This window comes from Podarcis erhardii (assembly GCF_964252035.2).
Source record: "Podarcis erhardii genome assembly, chromosome: 7".
Taxonomy (NCBI): Eukaryota; Metazoa; Chordata; class Lepidosauria; order Squamata; family Lacertidae; genus Podarcis; species Podarcis erhardii.
The window spans coordinates 2,385-21,966 of record NC_138511.1 but is presented as its reverse complement, the minus strand read 5'-3'; the positions used below and the strand labels follow the sequence as shown (position 1 = coordinate 21,966).

Here is a 19,582-nt window from a genome sequence, read left to right as displayed (position 1 = left end):
AGTGTAAGGCCACATTCCGGGTGTGTCCATGAAGCACACAGAATTCTGGGACACCTGAATTTTGCTGATGTGATTAAGACAAAGAATATTGTTAATGGCCTAAACTTAAAACCATGTAAATTCTTTATGCAATGTCTATCCTGTTGCAAGAATAAGATTAAGGTTGCACGCAAGGGTAGGTGCTCAGATAGGAAAATAACTGAGCCATTTGAGCATGTACATTGTGATTTAGTTGGGCCACTCCCACCATCATTAGGAGGTTCTAAGTACTGGCTTACCCTGATAGACCAGTATAGTAGATATTGTTGGACTTATGCAATAGCTGAGAAGTCCCAAGCATTTGAGAAATACAGAGCTTTTTGCAACTGGGTAAAAAATGCATTTTAACAAACAAATTAAGTATCTGTTTTCTGACCGGGGCGGGGAATTTTCTTCTGAGGCACAGGGGCCTACTCACGAGTTATCTTGCCCCTGAAGTCCCTGGCAAAATGGGCTTGTTGAAGTTGTGCAGCATGACCTGCAGGCAGGGGTTAAAACTTATCTGTACGATGCTAATCTGCCCAAAGTCTTTTGGGCTGAAGCGCTCAATGCCTTTTGTTACGTTAGAAATTGCAGTTATCATTCTGGTTTAGATGTCACCCCCTATGAGAAGCTGTTTAAAAAACGCCCTAATCTGAAATACCTACGCATTTGGGATTCAGATGTAATTATGCATTATCCCGCTAAGCAGAAATTGGGTGAGTGTAGTGTTCTGAGAAAATTAATGGGCTACCAGAAGGGGGCGTACAGAATTTACATACCAGCAACTGGCAAATTTCATATTACCAGAAGCATGATACAAACTGTAAATTGGAATGGCGTTGCTGTTTTCCAAGATACTAACGGTATAAATGATACTGAGGAAGAAGAGGAAGCAGCAGCAGCAGCAGCAGCAGGAAATGGTGCTTCTGAATTAATGGAACAAGACAAAAAGCCTGTTGAATCTGATAATTTGTTTGATGATTTAAAGTCACAGGCACCCGAGGGGAGGTTAGATTCTCTTGAGTTTTCTGACCGTGATCTTAGCCTACAGGCACCTCTTCAGTCTGACAATGATGATTTACAACCTGAAACTAGTAGTTTACTTAGTCCCATTAAGTCTGAGGAGTCTGACTCTCCTTCCGGACTGAGACGTTCAGATAGAAAGAGACAGAAGCCACAACGTTTTGCAGATGAACTTTTAAATACTGTGTATGCCAATAAGGCGGTTTTTGAGCCAAAAAGCTACGATGATGTTCAGAATTTACCTAAGCACCAAGTAAATTGGTATAAAGCTATCAACTCTGAGATAGCTTCTTTAAAAGAGCATAACACCTGGTCTCTTGTACCACAAACCCCAGAAATGAGACTTATTGATTCAAAATGGGTTTAAGAAAATGCAAATGGGAAGGAAACGCCTATGGTATGTGGTTTCACCTTTACAGGTGAAGATAAGCCATTTCCTAACAAAACTTTGTATCGTTCTGCTATAGGCAAGCTAAATTTCATTCAAAGAATCTCAAGACCAGATATAACTTATGCTTTTCACTTTCTGGCAAAATTTGTGGAAAAGCCCACTACGCAATGTTTCTCTGCTCTTAAGAGAGTTTTAATGTACTTTAAACATACCAAACATTCTAGGTTGCAGTTTACATCATGTATTGACAAAGGTTTTGAAATTTTCTGCGATGCATCTCATGCAGTGGAACAAAATAATTGCAGGGGTGTGTCTGGTATGGTGTTTTGTTATAAAGGTTGTCCATTTGAATGGAAGTCCCAGACACAAACCATTATTTGTCTCTCCACAACAGAGAGTGAATTATGTGCATGCGTTCAGGCCACTTGTGATGTGGAATGGTATCTGCAAGTATTTGCAGACCTACAGATGAAAGTAACACTACTAGTAAGAGTTTACCTTGATTCCCAGAGTGGACTCGCTATCCTGTTTTCAGAGACCAATACGCAGCACACTAGAGTCTTAAGGTTACGTTTACAGTTTGTAAAGAAACTAATTGCTGATGAAATGATTGTATTTCAATATGTTCCAGGTGACAATCAAATTGCAGACATTTTTACTAAAGCACTTCCAAAGGTTACACATGAAAGACATGTACAAAATATGCTTTATGTTTTTGTTCCACAATGATGAACCGCAGGGGAAATGTTGAATGGTTTCTTTAAATGTAAAGGTTCATCATTGTTCCACCAGTTGTGTATGTCTTTTTTTTTTAAAAAAATATTTTTTATTAACAATTTTTTGTAAATCACAATTCCAATAAAACAATACAATATCACATCTCTTAACATAGATCTTTTCACTGCTTTGGACTCCCTCACATCTCCCGCTCCTGCGTTCTTAGTTATAATTTTATTCAGCAAATTTGTCCCCTTGTTTTTAGTCTTCATAACTAATTTTCAATGTTATACCTCTAATTTTAACTATCATTTTATTCGAATCTTAAAAAGTTTAGATATAACCAACATATTCCAAAATTTTTATCATTTCTTAAATTTATCTTATCTTCATAATTCCCTTCCTTGAACTCAATGGTGCCAAGTTGTTTATACTCTAGCATCCTTCTTAACATTCATACAATTTACAATATTTTTGTAGGTAAATCTTAAATTTCTTCCAATCTTCTTCCACCGTCTCCTCTCCCAGGTCTCAGTTGTGTATGTCTTTAAGGGGCCAGAGCAAAATAACGAGACCCAGCTTTACAGCTGTGAAACATAGCAGGTGCTGAGTTGTATTGATTAAGCTGTGTCAGCATTTGGGTGTAGTATATAAGGAGCAGCACCTAGCTTTCCCATTACCCTGGGGGATGGGTTGGTGGTTGGGTCTGGTTTGTTGTTGGTGTATTTAGTGTATAAGGAGTTTTTGTTTTTGTTATTAAAATCTTGTTTAAGTTATTTTTGAGTCCCTTTTTATGCATTGTCTCCCCAGCAAGCTCTCTGCAGTGCTACTATACTGCAAAAAGCTAACACTGGCACCTCTCAGGTGGGCACTATTGCCATTATAAGAGAACAAGGGTGGTGAGTTCATGGTGAGTCCTGGCACCTCTTTTTCTAGAAAAATAGCACTGGCTGGCACCTTCCCCTGGAATGGCCATGCCATACAGCTTTCATCTAGTTCACACCTGAACTTTCCAACGCAATACGATTTGAAATTGCAGCATTAAGCCTTGGTCACTCACATCAAAGTCCAAATGCTCGGAGACATATTTCAGGAGTACGTTGGTGGTCTTGACTGCTCTTTGCCTCTCACTGATTTTTGTGGAGTCAATCCAGCCATTTGTGTGCTGCGGGAGAGAAATCATCGTCATCACATGGAAGGACAACCCTTAATCCAGGTTTGCAAATTCACAAAGCTTCATAGAGGGGACAAATTGCAAAAGGGGGTTGTTTTGTAAAGGAGAAAGTTTGCTGCAATTTGTTTATTATTATTAATAATAATAATAATAATAGCCCACCTTTTTCCCAGACAGGGACTCGAGGCAGCTTAGTAGAATTAGATATTAATTGGCTCTTGGGTTGCTTTTGCTTTATCATGCATTTTCTGTTCTGATTTTGTATTTTTATGTTGTGAACTGCCCTGCAATCTGTCATTGGTGTGTTTGTGTGTGTGATAATTACAACAATACAACATACACCTCACCACAGCCATAGCAATGGAATGCAGGAAGCATCCTTAGACCAAGCCCAGCCATTGATCCACAGGTAATGAGGACTGGCAGTTGGCCCTTTGGCCTTTCAGACAGAGAGCCTTTTCACAGCCCCACCTGGAGTGCTGAGGACTGAACCGGGGACCTTGGGCATGCAAGACAGATGCTCTGCCCCAAGCCACGGCCCTTCCCCACAGGCCATCAGCAGAGGACATATCTTGTGTGCCTTGCACAAGCATTGCTAGCAGAACAGAGGCCCACTTGACCATCAGCACCCACAACCAGCGAGTTGGCCACAGATGCCCCCCGTGCAATCATTTCAAGAGGGTCTGTCCTCCGGCATGGGAGCTGCTGCTACCCCTGCTCTGACACCTTGGGGACTCCCTTACCACTAATATCTTCTGCAGCGTCTCCAGAGAGGGGGCCTCCGACAGCAAGCTGGTGAGCATGTTGAGCCAGATGTCGATAGTTTCGTGATAACAGTCCTGGAAGGAGAGAAGCAAAAGCAGTTAGAAGCTGAAGACCCCCATGGAAATCCCATATGCTCTGGAGCCTTCTAGTCCAAATTCGTAACAAAGCTTATGCAGGGGTTCAAGCAAGGCACACAAAGAGTCATAAACATCAAACGTTTCTTGATGTATATAAGGTTACAGGTCATGCGATATAAAGATACAGGACTCCACACTGGGCTCAACTTCCTTGGGGTGTTCCAAGGCAGAGGGCCTTCTTGGTGGTGGGGCCCACCCCATGGAACACCCTCCTATCAGATGTCAGAGAGATACATCATTATACTTCCATCTGAAGACATCTGAAGGCAGCCCTGCATAGGGAAGTTTTAAATATTTGATGTCTGGCTGTGTTTTAATTTGTTGGAAGCCGCCCAGAGTGGCTAGAGTAACCCAGTCAGATGGGCAGCATATAAACAAACAAGCAAACAAATAAAAATAAATGCAGCGTAGGAGGGAGGCATGAGAGTCACAAAATGCAGGCATGCAGGAATCATTCGTGGATGCATTCTAGCCAAAGGTGAAATGCAATAAATATGGAAACAGGATTAAAATCAAAAATATACACCCCAAGTCTCTGGCTGTTACATCATTGTGATGGGTCAAGTGTCTCGGGCAGCATTCTTTGCAGCTTACACGGCTCAGACTCTTTGCCCTCAAATCCTTTAACCTGGCAACCCCATTTTCCTCCAGAAGCAGAAGGTCCAGTCACCTGGCTCTGTGTTGCCGGCACGGAGCTCCCGGCTTTGACCTTCGTAACCTGCAATGATGGCAATTGGAAGACCTTCCTGGTGGTTTTTTGTAGCAGCTGAGACCGGAGCAGGGGGTCCATGCGTGGTCTCAAGGCACTGAAAAGAGAAAGAAGGGGAGAGAAAAGGATCAGCACCCAGCAGTCCATAAACCTGGTGAAGAAATATGTACTGTGTCTGGCCGTACTTACGTCATGCGAATGATCGTTTCCATTGCGGGCTGTAAGATGGTGAGTGATGCCATTGGCTCCTCTTTGATGACCTCCTGTGGTGGGGAAGCACACAGCATGTCAGGGAACTGGAGGCGCCATCCCTGCCACCACCACACCAAGCCCTGAGTTGTGCTCTCTATCCAGCCCACTTGACAACTTCTTTGCAATTGGCAAGTGGGTCCTCCTAGGGGAGGAGAGTGGGCTTCCTGGATCTGGGAATAAGATCCCTTTTTCTCCTGGGCAGAGCTCTACCGCATAAGAACAGCATAAGATCAGCCTTCTGGACCAGGCCAAGGGCCCATCTAGTCCAGCATCCTCACAGCATTCTCACAGTGGCCAACCAGACGTCTGTGAGAAACCAGGGAGCAGACCATGAGCCCAAGAGCCCTCTCCCCGCCTGTGGCTTCCAGCAACTATATTCAGAAACATTGCTTCCTTCCTCTGTGGAGGTAGAACATAGCAATCATGGCTGGGAGCCATTGACAGCCCTCTCCTCCTGGGAGAACCTAGCCTCTTTTACTTAGGCACTGGTGACATCCTACTGAGGTTGCCACAATGTAGGGCTGCCTTTCAAGTGGGTTTGGAAACTTGAGTTGGAGCAGAACGTGACCACCCAGAAATGGTTTGGGGCCAGATGATCAGAACATGCAACCCAGAGCTAGACCTACACAGCTATTTTTAAGAAAAAACGCTCTGAAAAGAAACCCCAGGAGATTCCCCCTCTTTTTTTCTTTTTCTTTTTACTCACTGTGATGCAGAAGGTGAGCTCGTCTTTGTGGGGGAAGGTGACATATCCCACATTCGATTGCACAAGCGCCTTGGTTGTTAGAGTTGCTGCCTTCATAAAGCTCTTCTTCAAAGCCTCATTCTGAAAGGAGAAGGGATTTTATAAAATTGAGTTTGAATCAAAATCACAAGGAAACATAAAGCCACACTGACCCTAATCCTAATTCTAATCCTTACCCTAACACTAACCCAATCCAAAAACAAAAAATTCCTTCCAGTAGCACCTTAAAGACCAACTAAGTTAGTTCTAGGTATGAGCTTTCGTGTGCATGCACACTTCTTCAGATACCAATCCAAAAATTAACCCTAACCCAGAAGTGGTCTTGTTAGATAGTTAAATTCATGTTAAATTGCTGTTTTAGGGTTTCTTTAAAAAAAGTCTGGAACAGATTAATCCATTTTGCATTACTTTCTATGGGAAAGCATGCCTTGGTTTGGAACGCTTTGGTTTCAGAATGGATTAAGTTTGAGAACCAAGGTACCGCTGTAATGCCCCATCTGGTCCTAAGTGTGGAGCCAGTATACACCCCAGTCTACAACCCTTCGGTGGATGAAGCCAAAAACCCTGCCCTAGGGCACAGTCTGAAGGCATGTGGTGCAAGGACCTTGATGGAGCTCAGGAGGTCTGCTCAGTGCCTGGATGGTGACCACGGGGGAAATGGTTGCACACCTCCTGGAGACGTATGACAGGAGAAAGGCAGAATATACCATATTTTTTCGAGTATAAGACACCCCCTATTTTGGGGGACTCCAAATTAAGAAAATGGGGGAAGGATTGCCCAGAGTTGCTGAGCTTTTCGGGGGTAGGATTACCCACAGTTGTTCAGCTATTTGGGGGAGGGGATTCCAAAAATTGCTCACCCGCTGAACCTATGCTGCCACTCACACATGTCGCAAAACCCACCTATTGTCTGTCCCTCGCCGGCAGAAACCGCCAATCGCCTTCCCAATTTCCGCAGCGACAGCCAATCAACACCACCCCTTGCTGCAGCCACCAATAACGCACACAATAGCTGTTGACTATCTCCGGCTTGCAGCGGCAACCAAACCCACGTCCCCCCAATGCACTCTCTGTGTATAAGATGACCCTCATTTTTAAACATCATTTTTTAATAATAATAATAAAAACCCTCGTCTTATACACGGAAAAGTATGGTATAGCTGAGAGAACAAACAACAGGAGTCCGTGTGATAATCAGAGCCATACCTTCCTGCTGTTCTGGAATTGGAAGAGGAGCTCCTCTGTGATGAGGTCTATAAAAAGGGGGAGGTCATCCTGCCGTGCCCCGGATGCCATTTGACCACAGCAAAGGATGACGGTGATACTGGCATTCGTCTCGCTAGTATTCTGGAGGGAAAGGATGGGGAAAGTGAGTTTGGGAACCTTAAGTGCAATTGGAGACAAATCACCATTTAGTTGGGACCTTTTAGCAGCTGGGAAAATATTAGTAGTCAGTAAGTTGTTGTGCGAAAGGTGGAGGGCACAAGGAGAAGGGGACAACAGAGGACGAGATGGCTGGACAGCGTTCTTGAAGCTACCAGCATGAGTTTGACCAAGCTGCGGGAGGCAGTGGAAGACAGGAGTGCCTGGCGTGCTCTGGTCCAGGGGGTCACGAAGAGTCGGACACGACTAAACGACTAAGCAACAACAACTTGTTGTGCAGACTTACAAATTTTGTATTTTTTTTCCTCCAGGAAACTCAAACTGCTGGCAAGCCAGGGCTCCCCCACCCTATATATGTGCATCGGGTTCTTCCTGCCTAAATATAGAGCCTGACATTTGACCCTATTGAATTTCATTTTGTTAGTTTGGGCCCAGTTCTCCAATCTGTTAAGGTTATCTTGAATCCCGATTCTGTCTTCTGTGGCATTGGCTACCCTTCCCAGTTTGGTGTCATCTGCAAATTTGATGAGCATCCCCTCAATTCCTTCATCCAAGTCTTTTATTTTTAAAAAAGTGGAACAACAACGGGCCAGGACAGAACCCTGTGACACCCCACTGGTCACTTTTCCCCCAGGATGATGAGGAACCATGAAGGTGTTCTCTTTGGGTTCGGTCAGTCAACCAGGGAGAAAGTGCAGGACAGTGTAGGGTAGACTGACCACTGGTGCTCTTTTCCATGGGAGCTGCTTTTTAAAAATTAAAATGAACCAGGTGGATCTGCTCATCTTCTCCATAGTGAGGGTTGGGAAATTTCCTTGGTCATTTACCAACTCACAGCAAAAATCCAGAGGTACCACACTCCTGGGTTTCATTTCTCTTGGATGGCAGAGCACAAGAGAGTTCAGGGCTGCGTTCAGATGTAACAATAAACCAGAGGGCATCAACATAGGTTGGCCTCTAGCTCCCATCAGCCTCAGCCAGCATGGCCAGAGGTCAGGAGGGATGGGAGTTGCAGTCTGTAGCATCTGAAGGGCACCATTTTGGTTACCTCTGTGATAAACTATGGTTTATTATTGTGTGAATGAGCCTTGGACTCATCGGCTCCTGCTCCCTTGAGGGAAGCTTGAGGGAAGTTAACTGAAAGTGGAAGGAAAAGGATCTGATCTCCTTCCAGCTGGGTTGGAGAATTGGAGAGTCGGGGGCACATGACCCCAAGGCCCCCTCAGGTTATGGAACTGTTAGATCCGCACACAGTTACTATGCCTTGTGAGATAAGATGGCGCCCAGTACACTTCTGCTGCGCCGATGGACGTCTGTGCCGATAGAAAACTTGAGCTCCCTTAGCTCTCTTAGCATAGTCCTTAGCAGAGTTTTGCAGCGGCAGAAACTGTTGCCTTGTGTGTGGATAATAAATCAGACTGAATGCAGGCTTCTTGCTAAACTCCAACAGTCTTTTAATGAGTAGAAAAACATCATAAATCAGCCCGGCGAAAGAGCAGACATCCTTTCGCCTCTCAGCCAAAAATGAAAGGAAACTCACACACAAAGAAAGATTCCCGTATGTGAACATAACCACGCCTCAGAATGTGAGACGTCACACAGAACTGTTTAACCCTGTAAGTTCTGATTCTCCTCACATGCCTTTGTAATAATTCGCTTAATTGACAAATATATGGAGGTGAACACAGAGAGCGACACTCAACTATGCTTTGCTTCAAGTAGACCTGTCGAAATGAATGGGCCTCGTCATCTTCATTAAATTCAGTGGGTCTACTCTAGAACATAGTTGAATGGGGCCAGCAGGCACTCCCGTAAGGCAAAAGAACCCTTGCACGAGAGCAAATTGGGCAGGGGGTGCAGCTGAAACCTCTCCCCTCTTTCTCTCTGCCTCTCCCAGCCTGCCGCCTGCCTTCTCTCTTGGGTTCTGCTCCCTCCCCTCAGTTGGAGAGGTGTCCCCTCTTCCAAACTCTAAGAGGTTCTTCATTCAAAGCTTTCTGACAGCAGAACACTCTCCCTTGGGAGGTTGTGGACTCTCCTTCGTTGGAGGTTGGATGGCCATCTCCCAGGGATGCTTAAGATTCCTGCATTGGAGGGGGTTGGACTAGATGACCCTTGGGGGTCCCCATTAGCTTCCACTATTGAAGAAATGCCAACCAACCATCTGACAACCAACCTAAAAACAGGGGTCAGTGTACTTTGGGGGGTGACCAATGGTTTCTAACGAATCTGTTTGTTTGACTGACTGACTGAGCCAAGGGATCAGATCAGATCTAGGATCTGGAGCCACAGAGACAGGACTGCTGGAGCCCACTTCAGAAGGATGACTGAGACATACCCACAGAGGAAGCTGTCTGGCTTCCATACTGAGAGCAGATCCAATTGCCTTTTTGGAATGGTAAGGATCCCATCCCTTGAAAAAGAGCATGTTTGGAAATGGGGCAGGATTCGTTCTTTTCCAACATGCTTTGGTGTGGATGTAAAGAGCCGCTAAGGATCCAATCCGCCAGGATCTTCGTCTAACCATTGGCCATGCTGTCAGGGGCTGATGGGAGTTCCAATTCAAAACACACGGATGGGGAAGGGGCACCAGGCTGGGGATGGCTGACCTACACTCTTGCTACGCTCCTTCCTCACTTCACACCCTTACCTCAGACGTCTCAGTATTCCTTGCAATGGCTGCGTGGCCGAAGTCCCGCACTGCCATCAGCACCTGTGAAATATGGGTGCTTGAAGCCACACCGATAGCCTCAGAAATTCCCTAGGGAGAATGAGGCACGTCAAACATGTCATTTTCTTGATTGCAATTAGTGATAATAATAATAATAAATCTTATTTATATCCCGCCCTCCCCAGCCAAAGCTGGGCTCAGGGCGGCTAACAACAATTAAATAGTACAACATTCTAAAAACATTTCATTATAAAAATTAAATAAAATCAATTAAAATGAAATTGATGGCAACCATTAAGCTAAGCTGATCATGAGGGATGGAGGATAAATGTGATTCTGTAAGCAGATTCCTGTGAAATGTGGGGAACCAAATTTAAGAATGGAGAAATGAGACACTTAGAGAACCAATTTGAAGAGATCCTTTCATCCCGGATAATAATAGGGGTGGTTTGAAGAACGATATTTCTGTGGATTCTGATGTGAACTGACCAGACCACACCTCCCAGACTCGTGCAGCTTGCAACGCAAGGATGCCTTGCATTCTGACATTTTCAAATCTTGTGATACAGTTCTTGGCTTCATTAAATACTCAACTACATTAAAATGCATCATTTATTCCCTGGAAGTATTTGTAATCCACCGCTCACCCAAAGGCGCCAGAGCAGGAATATGCACCATCTAAACCAGGGTGCTCCAGTTTCTCATACCAAGTGGGCCACAAGAGTAGTTCAGCACAGAACCTGTGGGCCGCACACTGACTTGTCGTGTGGGAGAGGGGAGCAAGGCCAAAATTTGACACACACGCCCCGGCCCGCATGCTGCCTTCCCAAAGGTAGGCAGGTGAGGCGCTGGGTTTTGGGAAGGAGGCACGAGGCTCTGGCGGGACCTAGAGCCTTCCCACCTTCTTGCCAAAGGTGGGAAAGAGCTAACTGAGGACCCTAGGACCCTGACAGATCACACCTGCCTCCTTCCCCAAGCCCAGCACCTCCTTACCCAGCTTTGGGAAGGCAGTGCAAGGCCTACAGGTGTGTAGGGGTGCCTCCAAGCTTGCTGAGGGCTGCCAAGAAAGGCATTGAGGGCCACTTGCTGGCTGCTCTGATCTAACCCAAAACTAAACAAATCTGCCCAGATATGTTGAATGCTGAAAAGCAGTTGCTCCTGTAAGAGGCTTTGAGGGGGTGAGTGGGTGGGTACAAAATCTTTGGAGGGAGGAAGGTCATGAGCAGAGACCAATCCGGAAATCAGGACAGAGGGCTGGTGGGGTAATGTCAGGGACTGGCTGGATGAGTAAGAGTGGGGGACCCTGGATTGTGGTGGTGGGACACTGGGGAGCAGCCTGGGGAGGCGCTTGAATCAAGAGGGTTCAGAAGGAGGAGGCTCTTCCAGGACAGTCTCCGTGTGAGCGCAGTCCCAGTCCCGCTGGCTCTCCTCCCCCCTGACATCCCACACATTCACTCACCTCTCTGTCTGCTTCCTCTTCGAGAGGCAACCTCAGGAGTAAGTGCAGGTACTGGTGGACTGTCTCTGCGCTCCTGGAATCCCGCAGCTTGAGTCCATAGTATCTATAGAGGGCGTTCTAAGGGTTGGGGAAGGTTTGGGTGAGTCACAGGGAGGAGACCCCACCAGCTACATCAACTGCTTTTGGAAAACCAAAAAAATTCAATTTTACCGTCTGAAAATGTCGGGTAATACTAAATAATAATAATAGATTGCAAGTACTAGGCAATTGTTTTAATGATTTGTATGCAATTTTACACATCTTCTGAATTCCCAAGTCACGTTACAACTCTTTAAAGGTAAAGGTAAAGGGACCCCTGACAATTAAGTCCAGTCGCAAACGACTCTGGGCTTAAAGCTCATCTCGCTTTAAGGCCGAGGCAGCCGGCATTTGTCCGCTTCCACAGACAGTTTTTCCAGGTCATGTGGCCAGCATGACTAAGCCGCTTCTGGCGAAACCAGAGCAGCACACGGAAATGCCGTTTACCTTCCAGCCGGAGCAGTACTGGCTTCAGCTGGGGAGGGTGGGATATAAATAAATTATTATTATTATTATTATTATTATTATTATTATTATTATTATTATTATTTTATTTACTTGCACTATGTGCTTTTGAACTGCTAGGTGGGCCGAACAACGGGAGCTCACCCCATCGCAGGGATTCGAACCGCCGACCTTCCAATCGGCAAGCCCAAACGGCACAGTGGTTTAACCCACAGCACCACCCGCGTCCCTATTACAACTCTTTAGTACTCCTCATTTGGGGAATTTGAAAGTTGACAAGTTCAGCATGTCCTAATTGCTCTGCCTCCACTGTTGGAGGCAGGAATGCTTCTGAATACCAGTTGCTGGAAACCACAGGAAGGGGAGAGTGCTCTGTGTTCGAATTCTGCTTTCCAGTTTCCCATGGGCATCTGGTTGGCCACTGTGAGATAAGGATGCTGGTCTAACCCAGCAGCCTCATCTTTCATTCTCATGACACACTTTTGTCCTAGATACGCTGACCCTAGGCTCTTCCCACTTTTTTAGAGGACTAATACCTGCACCTGCAGCCTCTTACAGGTGTCCCCAGCCTCCCTCCACAGTAATGTGGTTGGCTGTCACCGGTTTAAAAGGGAAGCCTGTCCAATAGTGGTGGAGTGGTGTAGATGAGTGTGGAGTCTTCTTTTGCCTCAAGGCGCAGGTACTCTGTCTGATTAGATGAACTGCTTTTGTAGATATTTGTATATATATTTAGCTCACAATAATAAATACTGCACTAAAGAACCTAGGACTCTGAGCTTTCTGCTAAAAGCGCTGCGAGGAATTCGTGACAGGGTTATGGGCCCAGCACACTTCTGCTGCGCATGAGTACAGGTGGCTGTTATCTAGCCGTGGGTGCTGGAGGGGAGCTGCAGCAATGGAGCAGTCCAGAGCTGGCGTGCTGCTGGAGAAGCTGACGGCCATGAACTACAGCATCTGGTCAGTCCGCATGCAACACTTCCTCAAGCGTGAGGGCCTGTGGAAAGTGGTGGAAGATCCACCGCAGCCCCCTGAGGAGGATGAAAAGGATGAGAAAGCCTTGGCTATGATCATCCTTGGAATGGACGACAGCCAGCTAGTCTACGTAGCTGATAAGGTGACAGCAAGTGAGGCGTGGGATGCGCTCAAGCTGTCCATGTGCGAGAGACATCTGGCTTGCTGATAACACTGACCAGGAGAACGTACCGGTGTCGGAAGACACCGGGGGACTCCCCGGTGAACCACCTAAAATTCCTTTGGACTTGCTGTGGACTTGATCACGCAAGTACCTTCTGCTATCCGGAGAGCAGAATAAACTCTTTCTTCTTTGAATCAACCTTGGTGTCATTTGGCTTCCTTCCTCCTGTCCCGGAGCAACGCAGACCCAATCAGTGAACTCCAATAAGGCTACAGATCCAATACTCTCTGTGGAAGTGCTGGGTCAGAATGACGCAGCAGTAATGTGATTGGCTGTCACCGGTTTAAAAGGGAAGCCTGTCCAATAGTGGTGGAGTGGTGTAGATGAGTGTGGAGTCTTCTTTTGCCTCAAGGTGCAGGTACTCTGTCTGATTAGATGAACTGCTTCTGTAGATATTTGTATATATATTGAGCTCACAATAATAAATACTGCACTAAAGAACCTGGGACTCTGAGCATTCCGCTAAAAGTGCCGCGAGGAATTCGCGGCAAGGACTTACCTTGTTGTGTCCAGGCTTGGATGTCTTCTGCTGGGAATAAAATGAAGAAAAGTGTCATGTTTCTTGTCTAGAGAACAGTTGCCATCTATCTGCCACTTGTCTTCTCTAAAAAAACCCCACATGCCTAGAAATAGACTTCTTGCAAAAATCATTTGGAGTAAAATCTATTGCAATCAATTCTTCTTCTTTTTTAAAGTAACACTCCAAAGAAGATTCAATAAATCCTCTGGACTGGGAGACACACCATTCATTTAAAGCACTTTGTTTCTTGCCATGAACAAACAGAATCTAGGCATTGTGGCTATTACTATTATTTATTAAATTTCTGTACTGCCCTTCATCCGAAGATCACTGGCCGGTTTACAATATAAAAACTCAAAAATACATACCATAATAACAAACAGACAATACCACTCCCAGTATGATTATTTATTAAATTTTCTGTTGCAGAAAGTATTTGCTTGCCTGCTCTGCCAAATGCCCAGGCCTGGCAAATTAACTGCTCTTGAGAGCGAAGAGGAAATATTGGCCATATCAGGCACAATACAGTCACAAAAACTTTTACTGCACAATATCGGATTCTCAAACGTTCCAAGATATCGGGAACGATCAGTTGCAAAAGTTAAAGAAAAAAACATGCAACATTTCCTGGGGTCCAAGTCATCCCACCAAATCAAGTTCATGGATTGGTTCTTCTTCCGGTCTACAGATGCTGCACTGATCGCCTTCTCTGCTTCCCCAAATTTGCCTGGTCCTCTTTTCAAGCCCCACCAGGAGAAAGTCGTCTCTTGCATCTGCAAATAGGACCTTCCTCCAAGCTGGGCTCCCAATAGTTCAGGCGGAGGCAAACACGGCCCTCCAGCTGTTTGGGGACTCCAATGCCCATCACCCCTGACCCGCTGGTCCTGTTTGCTAGGGATGATGGGAGCTGTAGTCCCAAAACAGCTGGAGGGCTGGGTTTGCCTTTGCCTGTGATAGTTCATGGCAGTTCCCCTTCTACATGCTCCCACCAGCCCCAGGCAGCATATGGTCCAGAACATTTAGAGGGCACCAGGTTGGGGAATCCTGGTTCACGCTGCGCAACATCAGACCAGGGTGGCTAAAAATCAATGACCCCCTTTTTTAAAAATGGATTTCTTTGATTTAAATCACATTTTTTAAAAAATTAATTTGGATTTCTAAAATAAAATGCTTTTGGAGGAAAAATCTTCCAAAATATATTTTCTTTTTAAGTTGCATTATAGTCCAACGGCTATTCACTGGGAAGTAAGGATTTATTTTAAGTTTTTCATATATGCTAAAATTCATTCTAAGAATTTTTTTAAAAAAAGTTAACCACATCAGTTAACAAACATGGATATATATGCTATAATGTTATTGTTTTAGTTAAATAAATTGTTTAAATTCTAATTAAGAAAATGGTTATTTTTCTTCCAATAAGGTACAGCAGAAAAGTTGTCCAAATATACAGTGGTAGCTCAGGTTAAGAACGTAATTCTTTCCGGAGGTCCGTTCTTAACCTGAAACTGTTCTTAACATGAAGCACCACTGTTAGAGGTACCGGTTGGTTGCTTGACAGCAATCAGGAAATATGGCTCAAGAGTCGGTTTTCCAGCTTTCTTCTTAGTGATCAAAACCTTCAGAATGCAGAGCACCTCTATTCCATGTCTTGCTCATTCACGGGCAGAATCTGAGAGTGGGCGGCCCTTCAACCTTCCCCAGCAGAGTAATTTCTTGGCGCCCAGTCTGCGCCTCCCCTCTCTGCGCGGAAACCTACTGCGCAAGGAAGGCTTGGGTAATGGGGGACCCCCCTCCTCCCCGCTTTGCTCAGGCAAGGTGTCCTGGCACCGCCTTGCCTCCTCCAACCCCTGCATCTCCTCTCCTTCCTCCGCTGAGGAAGTGCTGCTTCCCACGATCTTTGGGGGCTCTCTGAAATCCACCCGGCTTTTCCCCTCTCGCCCCTGAGCCGATGGCAGTTCTTAACCCGAGGTACTATTTCTGGGTTAGCGGAGTCTGTAACCTGAAGCGTATGTAACCTGAAGCGTCTGTATGCAGTTAACTTATTATACCCCACAATAATTTCATAATTATGTGTCTATGCATTCCTAACAGTATAACCAAATCAGTAGTAAAAACTACTCTGGAAATTTATTATTCCCAAAATGAAACCTTCATCTGGTTGTAAATATTAAGATTATACAAGCAAGAATGTAAAAAGATGCTTTAAATCGATTTGATTTCAATCAAATCCACCCTGCATCACACACACCTGGGGAGGTGGCTGGAGGTGTTGGAGGATGGTCTCCAAAATCTCCTTTTCATCCATCATCTCCAAAGCTTCTCTGACGGTTCTTCCTCCCAGCATTTTCTTACCCACCAACAAGTACTCTAAGTTTTCATCAGAGAGTTCTTCAGAAAGAAAGAGAGAGAGAGAGAGAGAGAGGTGAGTAAATGAGGCGGATGAGAGGGAAAGGTACCGTGTTTTTCCATGTATAACACGCCCCCATGTATAAGACGCCCCCTATTTCTGGGCACTCAAAATTTAGAAAACGGGGGCAGATTGCCAAGACTTGCTAAGCTTTTTTGGGGAGGGGTTGCCCAGAGTGGTTGAGCTTTTTTGGGGGGGAGGGAGCCATTAATCAAATTGCACAATTGCAGGCAGGCATCAACCACCAAGTCACCTATCGTCTGCCAGTTGACAACAGCCCTTTCCACAGCAAAGAAATCATAGCTGGGAATCTCTTCCTGGCGGCTACAATCAAGCGCCCGTCCCCCCTCAGCACTCCCCCTGTAGAAGAGGAGCCCCAATTTGACACTTGATTTGGGGGGTAAAAAACCTCGTCTTATACATGAGAAAAGACGGCAAGTTCTTTCTCAGGTGGCTTCTCGCCTGTTGCAATGAGCGGGTGCATGCCATATCTGAACAGGGATCATAGAACTGTAGCGTCTGAGGGGACCTGCGGGGTCACCCAGTCCAACCCCCAACAATGCAGAACAGGGGCAGCCACCCGGAAGTCCCTGCTCCATGTTACACGCCTCTGAACAAGGAGGGGTGGGATGGGGGGGGGGACTTCCACCCAGACATCAAGGAAACCAAGAGAGACCCTGACCTTGTATCATAATAATAATAATTTATTATTTATACTCCGCCCATCTGGCTGAGTTTCCCCAGCCACTCTGGGCGGCTGCCAATCAAGTATTAAAAACAATACAGCGTTAAATGTTAAAAACTTCCCTAAACAGGGCTGCCTTCAGATGTCTTTTAAAGATAGGGTAGCTACTTATTTCCTTCACATCTGAAGGGAGGGTATTCCACAGGGTGGGCGCCACTACCGAGAAGGCCCTCTGTCTGGTTCCCTGTAACCTTACTTCTCGCAATGAGGGAACCGCCAGAAGGCCCTCGGTGCTGGATCTCAGTGTCCTGGCTGAATGATGGGGGTGGAGAGGCTCCTTCAGGTATACTGGACCGAGGACGTTTAGGGCTTTAACACTTTGAATTGTGCTCGGAAACGTACTGGGAGCCAATGCAGATCTCTCAGAACCAGTGTTATTTGGTCCCGGCGGCCGCTCCCAGTCACCAGTCTAGCTGCCGCATTCTGGATTAATGGCAGTTTCTGGGTCACCGTCAAACGTAGCCCCACGTAGAGTGCGTTGCAGTAGTCCAAGCGGGAGATAACTAGAGCATGCACCACTCTGGTGAGACAGTCTGCAGGCAGGGAGGGTCTCATCCTGCATACCAGGTGGAGTTGGTAGACAGCTGCTATGGATACAGAAGTAACCTGTGCCTCCATGGACAGCTGTGAGTCCAAAGTGACTCCCAGGCTGCGCAGGGGCACAGTTACCCCATTCAGGACCAGGGAATCCCCCACACCCGCCAGCCCCCTGTCCCCCCAAAACAGGACTTCAGTCTTGTCAGGATTCAACCTCAATCTGTTAGCCACCATCCATCCTCCAACCGCCTCCAGGCACTCACACAGGACCTTCACCGCCTTCACTGGTTCTGATTTAAAGGCGAGGTAAAGCTGGGTGTCATCTGCATACTGATGAACACCCAGCCCAAACCCCCTGATGATCTCTCCCAGTGGCTTCATATAGATATTAAAAAGCATGGGGGAGAGGACGGAACCCTGAGGCACCCCACACGTGAGAGCCCAGGGGTCTGAACGCTCATTCCCCAACACCACTTTCTGGGCACGGCCCAGGAGAAAGGAGCGGAAGCACCGTATAACAGTGCCCCCAGCTCCCAGCCCCTCTAGACGGTCCAGAAGGATGTTATGGTCGATGGTGTCAAAGGCCGCTGAGAGATCCAGCAGAACTAGGAAACAGCTCTCACCTTTGTCCCTAGCCTGCCGGAGATCATCAACCAGTGCGACCAAGGCAGTTTCAGTCCCATGGTGAGGCCTGAATCCCGATTGGAAGGGATCCAAATGGTCTGTATCCTCCAGGCATGCTTGGAGATGTTCGGCAACCACCCGCTTAACCACCTTGCCCAAGAATGGTAAATTTGAGACTGGGCGATAGTTGGCCAAATTGGCTGGGTCTAAAAAAGTTTTTTTAAGAAGTGGTTTAATGACCGCCTCTTTCAGTGGGTCTGGGAAGGCTGCCTCACAGAGAGAAGCATTCACTACCCCGCAGAGCCCATCGCCCAGCCTTTCCCGGCTCGTTTTTATCAGCCAGGATGGGCAAGGATCAAGGAGACAGGTGGTTGGTTTCACTTGTCCAAGCAGCCTGTCCACATCCTCGGAGGTAACAGATTGGAATTGATCCCATGTAACAGCACTAGACAGAACTAGACAGTGCTACTCTCCCGCCCTGTCCCTGCTCCCACGGTGGAGTCTACCTCCTTCTGAATCTGAGCGACTTTATCTGCAAAAAACTTTGCAAAAGCACTGCAGGAGATCTTGGGGTCCCTACCAGGCCCTGGTGGTGCAAGTGGTTCTGATAGATTGTGAACCACCTGAAAAAGTCTCCCGCTGCTGTTTTCTGCATTGCCACTTGGTAGGCTCGACGTTGAGCTCTAGCCCGTGTCCAGTCTGATTCAGAGTGAGTTTTCCGCCACCGGCGCTCTAGCCGTCTCAACGATTCGCCCTCAGCTCTGGGGAAAACCACGGGGCTGTCCAGGCTCTGCAATCAGAGAGGGCGCTTCGGAGCCAGACAGTCAATAGCCCTGGTTAACTCCGCATTCCAACGGGCCACCAGGGAATCAGCCGAGAGGCCACCAACTTGGGATAAAACATCCCCTACCGCTCTCTGGAAACCAGTTGGATCCATTAAGTAGCAGGGGCGGACCATCCGAATCGGTCCCACCTCCCTGCAGAGGGGAAGGGTCGCGGAGAAGTCCAGTTGCACCAGGAAGTGATCTGACCATGGCACTTCTTTTGTTTCGCTTTTAGTTAGTGTCAGATCACCAACATCCGTAGAGGTAAACACCAGGTCTAAGACCAAGGGGAACAACCCAAGAGGGATCTGGTTCTGCCTACTCACCTGGGAACGCTGGCCCAGAGTCCTCAAGGCTCTTCTTTTTTGAGGGCCGCTGCTGGCTTGGGTCTTGCTTCACCAGCCCTGGCAAGACTAGGGGTCTGGCCTCTGCCGGTATGGCCTCTGCCGCTGATGGGGTAGGCTTTGCCAATGCCGGCAGTAGGGCAGGGGCCTCTTCCTCATATGAGGGGTAGATCTTTTGATTTCTCCTCCTGCCCTCTGTGGCTGATGTTGAAGGCTTTGCCAATGCCGGCAGTAGGGCAGGGGCCTCTTCCTCATATGAGGGGTAGATCTTTTGATTTCTCCTCCTGCCCTCTGTGGCTGATGTTGAAGGCTTTGCCAATGCCGGCAGTAGGGCAGGGGCCTCGTCCTCATATGAGGGATAGATCTTGTTCTTCTTTTTTCTTTTTAGAAAAAAAGCCA

At 46.8% G+C, this 19,582-nt stretch overlaps 1 protein-coding gene across 1 annotated transcript in view; it reads right to left on the bottom strand.

Annotated features, from left to right (window-relative positions):
* Window positions 1–19,229, bottom strand: part of LOC309347176 (maestro heat-like repeat family member 5) — a gene marked incomplete at its 3' end in the record, with an annotated part of 88,148 nt that extends 68,919 nt beyond the window's left edge. Inside the window, exons 1-9 of the mRNA XM_081871514.1 lie at window positions 19,166–19,229; window positions 15,951–16,090; window positions 13,682–13,708; window positions 11,445–11,561; window positions 9,965–10,075; window positions 7,141–7,281; window positions 5,896–6,015; window positions 4,070–4,165; window positions 3,213–3,317 (exon numbers count right to left, since the gene is read on the bottom strand). Coding sequence (XP_081727640.1) covers window positions 3,213–3,317; window positions 4,070–4,165; window positions 5,896–6,015; window positions 7,141–7,281; window positions 9,965–10,075; window positions 11,445–11,561; window positions 13,682–13,708; window positions 15,951–16,046 — 813 coding nt within the window. The 5' untranslated portion in view covers window positions 16,047–16,090; window positions 19,166–19,229. The remainder of the gene's footprint in view (window positions 1–3,212; window positions 3,318–4,069; window positions 4,166–5,895; window positions 6,016–7,140; window positions 7,282–9,964; window positions 10,076–11,444; window positions 11,562–13,681; window positions 13,709–15,950; window positions 16,091–19,165) is intronic.
* Window positions 19,230–19,582: the final 353 nt, after the last annotated feature.